The sequence below is a fragment of the Chiloscyllium plagiosum genome, unplaced genomic scaffold (genome assembly GCF_037043375.1).
Source record: "Chiloscyllium plagiosum isolate Xiang-an unplaced genomic scaffold, Cpla_swu_hap1 HiC_scaffold_26, whole genome shotgun sequence".
Classification (NCBI taxonomy): Eukaryota; Metazoa; Chordata; class Chondrichthyes; order Orectolobiformes; family Hemiscylliidae; genus Chiloscyllium; species Chiloscyllium plagiosum.
In genome coordinates this window covers 41,333,312-41,345,446 of record NW_028270164.1, presented here as the reverse complement: position 1 = coordinate 41,345,446, position 12,135 = coordinate 41,333,312, and the positions used below count along the sequence as shown (strand labels likewise).

At 45.9% G+C, this 12,135-nt stretch overlaps 1 protein-coding gene across 4 annotated transcripts in view; it reads left to right on the top strand.

The window, feature by feature from the left end:
• Nucleotides 1–12,135, top strand: part of ppardb (peroxisome proliferator-activated receptor delta b) — a 93,652-nt gene that overhangs the window by 46,290 nt on the left and 35,227 nt on the right. For all 4 annotated transcript variants that reach the window (XM_087973648.1, XM_087973649.1, XM_087973651.1 and 1 more), the window contains one exon: nucleotides 11,934–12,072. In XM_087973648.1, the coding sequence (XP_087829774.1) occupies nucleotides 11,934–12,072 (139 nt within the window). The remainder of the gene's footprint in view (nucleotides 1–11,933; nucleotides 12,073–12,135) is intronic.

Below are 12,135 nucleotides of genomic sequence, written 5' to 3'. Positions count from 1 at the left end.
CAACTATTTCATAATAGTTGAAACTTCTGCCCTTCCAATTCTCTCTCACTCCCAATAAAATCACTTTTAAAACCTATCATTTCAGCCAAGCTTTCAGTTACTGTTCGTAATCTTTCCCTTCCTTGCTTAGCCTAATGATTTATTTGAACCCACGTGCAAAAATGGATTTCAAGCAGTGATCTGGCTAAATCTATATTTCAAATAAATACTGCAGTTTTATTCAAACAAATGTAAACTGCCAATGCTTACTGCTGAAGAAGGACTTTAAATATATCATTTTAATTTTATATGTTCAGAGCAGAGGTTAAAACCTTTTTGGACACTAAAAAATTGAGGGTATGACCTGGAATCTCAATCATCTATTAATTCTTTCCAGTTATAACGCAGTGTTTCTGTTAGTTGGCGTAACACACTTGTGAGCATGAGTTGTAAGGAGCATGGAAAGACATGTACTTGTCAAGAGTTAGTCAGGACAGAGCTGGGAGTAAGGATTTATGATTGGAATTGAGAAAAAAGGAAGGTGCAGATACCAGTGGCATTGATTTTAGAGGAAGCAGGAATGGGTAGGGTAATAGGCTGCAGGAGGGAGATGGATAAACCACTGCATTCTGTCTAATAGAATAGGATAGAGGAGAATCCTACTGTTTGAAAAAGCACAAGACCTCTTATGCCACGCTAGAAAACCTTTAATATTATGATTGCATGACAAATTGAAACTTTTGAAGAGTTGAAGCTGTATCCTGCTAATAGCACGGACACAGTTTTTCTTTGACATGGGCAGTAGACTTTGGATTGGAGCTACAGTAGAAATGGCCCAGTGGTGCTTTGGATCAAGTAGACATTTAGCAGTGACAAGATGGCAAAGAGGCCATCTAATAAGCCAGTTTTTCACTGGTTCCATGGCAAGAGATGGCAGCTAGAAGAACTCCTCCAACATTAGTATACAAGTTGAGATGTTCATATAGGAGTCAATTAGCTCAGTTGACTGGAAGGCTGGTTTGAAACACAGATGCCTACACTGTGGGTTCAATTTTTGCATTCACTCAAGCTACCGTGTAGTCCCGCCTTCTCAAAATCATCCCTGGCCATGGCGAGCCTTAGGTTAAATGCACCGTCAATCGTCTCTCTTTAATGAGTCATACGGTCCTCTAAGACCATGACAACTTTACCTTAACTTACTTTACTGTGTGACAGAAAAGATAACAGAAATATTTATAGATCTGGAGATACATGCAAATATGCAAAATATTTTGTTACTCTTGCTAATTCTCTGAAGTTTCAAAACGAGATTGTTCTGTCTTACTCTGTGAGTGATAAAGTAAAATGTTTATGTTTATAAATAACTGAACAACTTGGTAAAACATGGAATAAAACATTGTGCAAGCTAGCATTTTAAAAAAAAATTTATTGAAAAATTTTACTTTATAAAATTAGCAAGTCACAAAGATCTATCAAACACATCAGAATGTTCTTCCTCGCACAAAAAGCGAGAATGTTAAAAAGCTTTTCCCATGTACATCTATGTGAGGTAAATATGGCAAACCCAGGAGTAAAGATACTGGATCCATCTTGTTTTCAGTCCCCAAGACCCTCTCTATACTCCTGCCACAGCACTCCAATATGCATGGAGCCTATGGCATGACCACAGACAGTGACTGAGGGTACCCGTATTTATTTTACATTTGGGGCACATTGAAGATGCTCCCTGCTTAAATTTTGGAAGACGATCTAGGGCCAGATGAGGCCTATGAAGAATCTTTAACTGCATAGCATTGGTCCTATTACATATCGAAATCCTCCTGGCATTCTCACAAATGTCCTCCCATGTTTCCAAAGTGATCTCAACTCCTAACTCTCTCTCCCATACCTCACGTAGACGCTCAATGTCACTCGAGGAACCTCTCCTTAACAAATGATAGAGAGTATTCACTGAAAGAGTGCCCTTAGTCTGAAGTACCATCTTTTCCGTATCAGATCTATAACACTTAGTCGAGAGTATCGTCTCCTTTCAGATAAAATCTGTCATCTGAAATAAACGCAAGAGGTCCCTACTTGGCAATCCACATTTCAGTGTTATTTCATCAAAAGACATCAACGTTTCTCCCTCAAACAGATCACTTAAACAAGAAACTCCCCTGTCCACCCAAAGTTTAAATCTGGGATCCATTGTCCTTGGCTAGAAACCTGGCATGCCAACTATGGGAATGAGAAAAGATGTTTAAGTCATATTACCCTTCATCTGCCTCATTACTCTCCATGTTTTGACCATGTTAGTAACTATTAAAATATGGGTTGAAAAGTGTGGTGCTGGAAAAGCACCTGAAGAAGGGCTTATGCCCGAAACGTCGATTCTCCTGCTCCTCGGATGCTGCCTGGCCTGCTGCGCTTTTCCAGCACCACACTTTTCAATTCTGGTCTCCAGTACCTGCAGTCCTCACTTTCTCCGACTATTAGATTATGCCAATATTCCGCAACTGTCCTCATGTTGTCTAAAAACATGTTGATAAGAGGACACTTCGTCTGGGAGGCCTCAATGTCCAACCATGTTGATCCCGAGACCCCACAGGCCCAGTCACTTAAAGATAAGGGGGAGCTCAGTTGGTATCTTTTAATGTCCGGGAGGTCCACTCCCCACAATCCCTGGGGCAGTTGCTGTTTTGCAAGCTTAAAAGGGGCTGCTTAGAACATAGAACAATACAGCACAGAACAGGCCCTTCGGCCCACGATGTTGTGCCAAACATTTGTCCTAGCTAAAGCACCTATCCATGTACCTATCCAATTGCCGCTTAAAGGTCACCAATGATTCTGACTCTGCCACTCCTACAGGCAGCGCATTCCATGCCCCCACCACTCTCTGGGTAAAGTACCTACCCCTGACATCCCCCCCTATACCTTCCACCCTTCACCTTAAATTTATGTCCCCTTGTAACACTCTGTTGTACCCGGGAAAAAGTCTCTGACTGTCTACTCTATCTATTCCCCTGATCATCTTATAAACCTCAATCAAGTCATCCCTCATCCTTCGCCGTTCAAATGAGAAAAGGCCTAGCACTCTTAACCTATCCTCGTACGACCTATTCTCCATTCCAGGCAACATCCTGGTAAATCTCCTCTGCACCCTCTCCAAAACTTCCACATCTTTCCTAAAATGAGGCGACCAGAACTGCACACAGTACTCCAAATATGGCCTTCCCAAGGTCCTATATAGCTGCAACATCACCTCGCGACTCTCTTGAATTCAATCCCTTTGCTAATGAATGCTAATACACCATAGGCCTTCTTACAAGCTCTATCCACCTGAGTGGCAACTTTCAAAGATCTATGAGCATAGACCCCAAGATCCCTCTCTCCTCCACCTTACTAAGAACCCTACACTGGCCACACCCCCCACCTTTTCCTCCGCTACATCGATGACTGTATCGGTGCCACCTCGTGCTCCCACGAGGAGGTTGAACAGTTCATCCACTTCACCAACACCTTCCACCCTGACCTCAAATTCACCTGGACAGTCTCAGATTCCTCCCACCCTTCCTCGACCTTTCTATTTCTATCTCAGACGACCGAATCAACACGGACATCTACTACAAACCGACCGACTCACACAGCTACCTGGACTACACCTCCTCCCACCCTGCCCCTGTTAAAAACGCCATCCCATTCTCCCAATTCCTTCGACTCCGCCGCATCTGCTCCCAGGAGGACCAGTTCCAAAAACGTACAACCCAGATGGCCTCCTTTTTCAAGGACCGCAATTTCCCCCCCGACGTGGTCGACGATGCCCTCCACCGCATCTCTTCCACTTCCCGCTTCTCCGCCCTTGAGCCCCGCCCCTCCAACCGCCACCAGGACAGAACCCCACTGGTCCTCACCTACCACCCCACCAATCTCCATGTACAGCGCATCATCCGCCATCATTTCCGCCACCTCCAAACGGACCCCACCACCAAGGATATATTTCCCTCTTCTCCCCTATCAGCATTCCGTAAAGACCACTCCCTCCGTGACTCCCTCGTCAGATCCACACCCCCCACCAATCCAACCTCCACTCCCGGCACCTTCCCCTGCAACCGCAGAAGGTGCAAGACTTGCGCCCACACCTCCCCCCTCACCTCCCTCCAAGGCCCCAAAGGAAACTTCCATATCCGCCACAGATTCACCTGCACCTCCACACACATCATCTATTGCATCCTCTGCACCCAATGTGGCCTCCTCTAATTTGTGAGACAGGCCGGCTACTTGCGGAGCGTTTCAGAGAACACCTCTGGGACACCCGGACTAACCAACCCAACCACCCTGTGGCTCAACACTTCAACTCCCCCTCCCACTCCACCAAGGATATGCAGGTCTTTGGACTCCTCCATCGCCAGACCACAACAACACGACGGTTGGAGGAAGAGCGCCTCATCTTTCGCCTAGGAACCCTCCAACCACAAGGGATGAACTCGGATTTCACCAGTTTCCTCATTTCCCCTCCCCCCACCTTGTCTCAGTCAAATCCATCGAATTCAGCACCGCCTTCTTAACCTGCAATCTTCTTCCTGACCTCTCCGCCTCCACCCCAGTCTGACCTATCACCCTCCCCTTGACCTCTTTCCACCTATCACATTTCCGACGCCCCTCCCCCAAGTCCCTCCTCCCTACCTTTTATCTTAGCCTGCTGGACAAACTTTCCTCATTCCTGAAGAAGGGCTTATGCCCGAAACGTCGATTCTCCTGTTCCCTGGATGCTGCCTGACCTGCTGCGCTTTTCCAGCAACATATTTTCAGCTAAGAACCCTATCGTTAACCCTGTATTCCGCATTCTTGACTGTCCTTCCAAAATGGACAACCTCACGCTTGACAGGGTTGAACTCCATCTGCCACTCCTCAGCCCAGCTCTGCATCATATCTAAGTCCCTTTGTAGCTGACAACAGCCCTCCTCACTATCCACAACTCCAACAATCTTCATATCGTCTCCAAATTTACTGACCCACCCTTCGACTCCCTCTTCTAAGTCATTAATGAAAATTACAAACAGCAGAGGACCCAGAACTGATCCCTGCGGAACTCCACTTGTAACTGGGCTCCAGGCTGAATATTTACCTTCTACCACCACTCTCTGACTTCGACCGGTTAGCCAGTTCTCTATCCAATTGGCCAAACTTCCCACTATCCCATGCCTCCTGACTTTCCACATAAGCCTACCATGGGGAACCTTATCAAATGCCTTACTAAAATCCATGTACACTACATCCACTGCTCTACCCTCATCCACATGCTTGGTCACCTCAAAGAATTCAATAAGACTTGTAAGGCAAGATCTACCCCTCACAAATCCGTGCTGGCTGTCCCTAATTAAGCAGTGTCTTTCCAGATACTCATAAATCCTATCCCTCAGTACCCTTTCCATTACTTTGCCTACCACCGAAGTAAGACTAACTGGCCTGTAATTCCCGGGGTTATCCCTATTCCCTTTTTTGAACAGGGGCACAACATTCGCCACTCTCCAGTCCCCTGGCACCACCCCCATTGACAGTGAAGACGAAAAGATTATTGCCAACGGTACTGCAATTTCCTCTCTTGCTTCCCACATAATCCTAGGATATATCCCATCAGGCCCGGGGGACTTGTCTATCCTCAAGTTTTTCAAAATGCCCAACACATCTTCCTTCCTAACAAGTAACTCCTCTAGCTTACCAGTCCATTTCATACTCTCCTCTTCAACAATACGGTCCCTCTCATTTGTAAATACTGAAGAAAAGTACTCATTCAAGACCTCTCCTATCTCTTCCGACTCAATACACAGTCTCCCACTACTGTCCCTGAGCCCACCTACCCTCGTTCTCGTCATTCTCACATTTCTCACATACGCGTAAAAGGCCTTGGGGTTATCCTTGATCCTACCCGCCAAAGATTTTTCATGCCCTCTTAGCTCTCCTAATCCCTTTCTTCAGCTCCCTCCTGGCTATCCTGTATCCCTCCAATGCTCTGTCTGAACCTTGTTTCCTCAACCTTATGTAAGCCTCCTTCTTCCTCCTTACAAGACATTCAACCTCCCTCGTCAACCAAGGTTCCCTCACACGACCATCTCTTTCCTGCCTGACAGGTACATACATATCAAGGACACATCGTATCTGTTCCTTGAAAAAGTTCCACATTTCAACGACATCCTTCCCTGACAGCCTGTGCTCCCAATTTATGCTCCTCAGATCCTGTCTTGCAGCATCGTATTTACCCTTCCCCCAATTGTAAAACCTGCCCTGTTGCACGCACCTATCTCTCTCCATAACCAAGGTGAAAGTCACAGAATTGTGGTCACCATCACCAAAATGCTCACCCACTAACAAGCCCATCACTTGTCCCGGTTCGTTACCAAGCACCAAATCCAATATGGCCTCCCCTCTGGTCGGACAATCTACATACCGAGTTAGAAAAGCTTCCTGGACACACTGCACAAACACCGCCCCATTCAATCTACTTGATCTAAAGAGCTTCCAATCAATATTTGGGAAGTTGAAATCGCCCATGACTGCTACCCTGTGGCTTCTGCACCTTTCCAAAATCTGTTTCCCAATCTGTTTCTCCACATCTCTGCTGCAATTGGGGGGCCTATAGTAAACACCCAACAAGGTGACTGCTCCTTTCCTATTTCTGACTTTCCTATTTCTACCTCCAAAGGCAGATCCCCCTCGAACTGCCTTTCTGCAGCAGTTATACCATTTCTAATTAGCAATGCCACTCCCCCTCCTTTTTTACCACCCCCCCCCTAATCTTACTGAAACATCTGTAACCAGGAACCTCCAACAACCATTCCTGTCCCTCTTCTATCCACGTTTCCGTGATGGCCACAACATCGTAGTCCCAAGTACCGATCCACGCCTTAAGTTCACCCACCTTATTTCTGGTACTCCTTGCGTTGAAGTATACACACTTGAGCCCATCTCTGTGTCCGCAAGTATTCCCTGTCAGTGCTACCTTCTCCACAGCCTCCCTACATTCTTGGACATCCTGAAAAGCAGCTAACCTACTTGCTGGACTACAAGTCCGGATCCCATCCCCCTGCCAAATTAGTTTAAACCCCCCCCGAAGAGTGCTAGCAAACCTACCTCCCAGGATATTGGTGCCCTTCTGGTTCAGGTGCAACCCGTCCTGCTTGTACAGGTCCCACCTACCCCAGAATGCAGTCCAATTGTCCAAATACCTGAAGCCCTCCCTCCTACACCATCCTTGCAGCCACGTGTTCAACTGCACTCTCTCCCTATTCCTTGCCTCACTGTCACGTGGCACCGGCAACAACCCAGAGATGACGACTCTGTCCCTCCTAGCTTTTAGCTTCCAGCCTAACTCCCTGAGCTCCTGAATGACCTCCCACCCCTCTTCCTACCTATGTCGTTGGTGCCAATGTGCACCGCGACTTCTGGCTGCACACCCTCCCCCTTAAGGATTCTGAAGACACGGTCCGAGACGTCTCGAACCCTGGCACCCGGGAGGCAACAAACCATCCGAGTGTCTCACCCATGTCCACAGAACCGCCTGTCTGTCCCTCTAACTATAGAATCTCCTCTAACTAGCGCTCTCCACCTCTTCCCCCTTTCCCTTCTGGGCCTCAGAGCCAGACCTTGTGCCAGAGACCCGGTCACTGCAGCTTACTCCTGCTAGGCTGTCCCCCCCAACAATATCCAAAGCGGTATACTTATTGTTGAGGGGAATGACCACAGGGGATCCCTGCACTGCCTGCTTCCTCCCCTTCCCACCTCTAACTGTTACCCAGTTACCTCTGCTTATAGCGCTAAATAAAATAACTAAACCAGCCATTCAATTTCTGTAATGTTTACCAAGGAAAGAACAAAGGCAATGGTGCAATAAGCGAGGAAGAACAATCATTTTGATAAGAGCGACTTGACCCAACTGTGATATTGGAAGGACCTTATCTTTGAAGTTCTTGTTTAATCTTGTCAGACAAATGAACAAAATTAACCTTGAATAATTGATCAAAGCTAGGGGTAACAGAGAGGCCCAAGTAAAGAAATCCTCCCTGTGCTGACTTAAAAGGGAACACACCTTCCATATCATGTATTCCCCTAAGACCCCCTATAGGGATCACCTTCGACTTTGAAAAATTGATCTTGTAACTTGAGAAAGAGCCAAATAAATTAATACACCGTATCAAACAGGGCACCAAGACTGCCGGGTTCAAAAGAAAAATTAGGACGTCATCCACGTATAGTGTAATCTTATGCACCTTTGACCCCACCTTTGGGGCAGCGATATTAGGGTCCCCACGAATTTCCTCTGCCAATGGCTCAATCACCAATGTGAAAAGCAAAGGTGAAAGGGGACAGCGTTGCCAACTGCCTTACTAATGTTCAAATTGTCAGACCTTGTACCATTGGTGAGAACCACTGCCAGAGGATCACTGTAAAGGACTCTTACTCATCTAGTCAACACTTCAACCAGGCCAAACCGCTCCAGAGTATAAAAAAGATATGGCTATTCCACCCCATCAAATGTCCTCTTCGCATCCAAAGAGACCACCAACACTTGAACCGATCACTGCTGGCACACTTGAATCATGTTAAGCAATCTCCTAACATTATTCGAGAATCTGTGACCCTTTATAACAATAGAAGGCAATACCTCTACCAACCTCAAAGCCAAAGTCTTAGAAAAAATATTAAAATCGAAGCTTAAAAGTGAGATAGGTCTATAAGAAGCACAATCCTCTGCGGTCTTCCCTTTCTTGAGGATAAGAGAGATATTTGCCTCCCGCCATCCTTGAGAGAGGCTATCATGACTATATGAATAGTTATACCTGTCTAGCATCGGTCGTGACAGTATGTTTACAAGTACTTTGTAAAACTCACTGGGAAGATCATCTGGGCCAGGCGCCTTTCCACTATGAAGTTGCCTCATCGCCTTCTGTTTCTCTTGTGCTGTTAATGGAGCACTAAGGAGAGATGCCTGCTCAGCAGATACCCCCAGAAGATCCAAGTTCCTAAAAAAAGTCCCATCTAACCTCACAACACTCCGACTGATACAGTTCAGAATAGAACCTCTGAAACGCCCCATTGATCTTTTTAGCATTACAAGTAAGACTCCCACTCCCTTCCATAATAGAAGCAATAGATTGGGAGGCATTCTTGTTCCTTACCAGACAAGCCAAATATTTACCTGGCCTTGTCACCATGCTCAAGCAACCTTTGCTTTGCAAAGGAAAGTTCCTTCCTGGCTATATGGGTAAGCGTGGAGTTGAAGGCAGATCAATGGGCTGTGATCCTCTGCAGCTTAGCCACTGATGCTGTACTGTAATATGTCATCTCAGCTGCCTTCAGTCGTGCCTCCTGCTCTCCCTTCCGTTGCTCCTCGCTAATCGAGTATGAGGTAATTATCCCTCTTGCATGGGCCTTAGCAGTCTCCCGAAGAATGGATGGATTACTAGTTGTAACCAAGTTGGTGGCCAAAAATGCTTCAAATTCCCTAGAAAAGTACTCAACGAACTTAGTGTCCTTAAATCTTGACTACTAACTATACTGCTGCGTGATCAGAGATGGCAATATTCCCAATTGAACAAAATACCAACGAATCTAGAAAAGCTGTGGGAGTTAGGAAAAGATCAATCCTTGTCTAGCACTTGAGGATTGGAAAAGAACGTAAACTCCCTGCCCATAGAGTGGAGACGTTTCCAAATGTCTAGCAATCCCATTCCACACATAGATCATCAAGCTATTTAGACTGTGGAGAAAGCTTTGGAGGGCATTTGGGCATTCTATCCAGCATAGGATCCATAAGGCAATTAAAGTCTCCCCCCAACCCCCGATAATAATATGCTGTGACGGAAAGGCCAACAGCGTAGTGCATCAGTCAAAAATTTAAACGGTTATGTTGAAGGTTAATAGACATTGAAATAGACATATTCCTCACGATATATTAGAGCCTTCAGGATAACAAACTGACCACATTCATCTTTAACACAATCCATTAAATTAAATGGAAGGTTCTTCCGGACAAGTATGACCACCCCCCCCCCCCTGCTCTTTGTGTTAAAGGATGAGAAAAACACTCTATCAAAGCCGTCCTGCTGTAACTTCAAGTGTTCCTTATCATTAAGGTGAGTTTGCTGCAAAAGGGCAACAGCCACCCTCTCCGTTTTAAGGCTTAACAACGCATTTTTCCTTTTAGCTGGCGAATGGATCCCTCTAATATTCCAGGTGCACCATTTAAGAGCACTCCTAGCCATGATCCTTTATAACCACTTTTGACCTGCTGAGAGGAAAAATTCGACTTATAGCATGCTGGGAGTCGTGAAATCTATTTACAAAAAAACCAAAACACTAAACTACAAAATACAAAGGCACTTAATGGGGGACTTTATCCCCTGCCCATAGAGAGTGTTTACACCTTCCATGCACATCTCCAATCCCCTTTCCAGCTCAAGCTGCACCCCAACCCAAGCAATAGAAAGAAACAGACAAAACAATGAGCACTTTGCCCACCCCCAATTAGATACCAACACCAATCCTAATTGGAGAACAAAAAACACACCAACAGCAGCTTCTTGAAGAAAAGGGTAACATTCACTTGTTCTGAAGAGTCAAATGACCACACCATCTCCTCATGAGTAATATGAAGCACCGCTGGGTATCTCATCGAATATTGAATACCAAGATCCCTTAATTTTCTCTTGACCTCATCAAACTATTTCCTTCTATGGATCACCACCACAGAAAAGTCCTGGAAAAACATTATCTTAGTTCCTGATAAGTTAAGGCCTGTGGATGTTTCCCCATCCCTCTAGAACATTCCAGCACTCTGTCCTTGTAGCCTTGAAATTGTGTCAGGACTAAGTGGGGATGCCCAACCAGATTGGATCTGCGCACCGCAGCCCGGTGAGCTCTGTCAATCTTCACCCAGTCCGCCTCGGCATCCCAGCAAAGAAACTGTGGTAGCAAATCTTCAAAACAACTTGTGAACTGCCCACCTACCACTCCCTCCGGCAGCCCAACGACTCAGATATTTTTCCTCCTACCTCGGTTTTCCAGATCATTGACCTATTCAGTCAAGGCCTGGACCTGTTTTTCGAGAGCCTGGATCTGCCCAGTTGAGGACTTGACCTCTGTCTCCAATGCTGTGGTCCGCCGCTCGACCTCTTCAACTTGCTACCTGAGCCCTTGCAACTCCTTCTCAGGCTCCAGCCAAGTACGACTGTCTTCTATCAACTCCTTGAACTTCCCTTGGTTTACCATGAGTTCTTCAGCGACGTTCTGCTGTGCAGGTACCACTTTCTTGGCTGCCAAGGGAGTTACATCTGCAGTTGCAGTTGCGGGCCCACCCAGTTGCCTTCAGTGAGTGTCCCGTGTGTTGGGACTTGGCTGTATGTTTTCCTTTCATCATCCTCGCTCGCTCAAAAAGGATTTACAATAGAACTTCAACTATCTGCACATTAACCATTCGAATCCCAGACCATCCAAACAAGACCCCAAGGCCCTGCAAAAATGGTACCAGGCAACCCAGCGTTCAGTCGTCAGTTAAATGCCATTATGACGTGAATTGCAGGATAATCGAGAGGTGAGTTGCCGGATAATCGAGAGACACTCTGACAACCGGCACTCATGGGATTACCGCTTGTTTCCGGCTGCCCGAACTCCCCACCCGTCAAGCTCGGACAATCAAGGCTCCACTGCAAATGGATTTAAATGGTTTCACAACTGTTTAGTGTCCATTTTCTCTGAAAAAAAGGTAAGGTGGGGGGGGGGGGGTGTTTTAAATAAAACACTACTGCTGGGTTGGGGTGCAGAGCTCAGCAAGGCAGATCTACTCAGATTTCCACCATCTTGGATCCCCCTAGCATTTTATTTAATCCTTCAATGTGCATTTATGTATCTCGTGCTCTAATTTGAAATCCTATTTCTGTCTCATTGTATAGTTTAAAACCAAACTTAAATTTGGTTTCCAGGGTTTCTTTCGAAGAACAATTCGTATGAAGCTGAAGTATGAGAAATGTGATCGTAACTGTAAGATCCAGAAAAAAAACAGGAATAAGTGCCAGTATTGTCGCTTCCAGAAGTGCCTGGCATTAGGGATGTCACATAACGGTGAGTAAATGTTGCTAAAACAAACAAATGAAAATGTAAGACGTAATAAGTTGACAGGCTTCA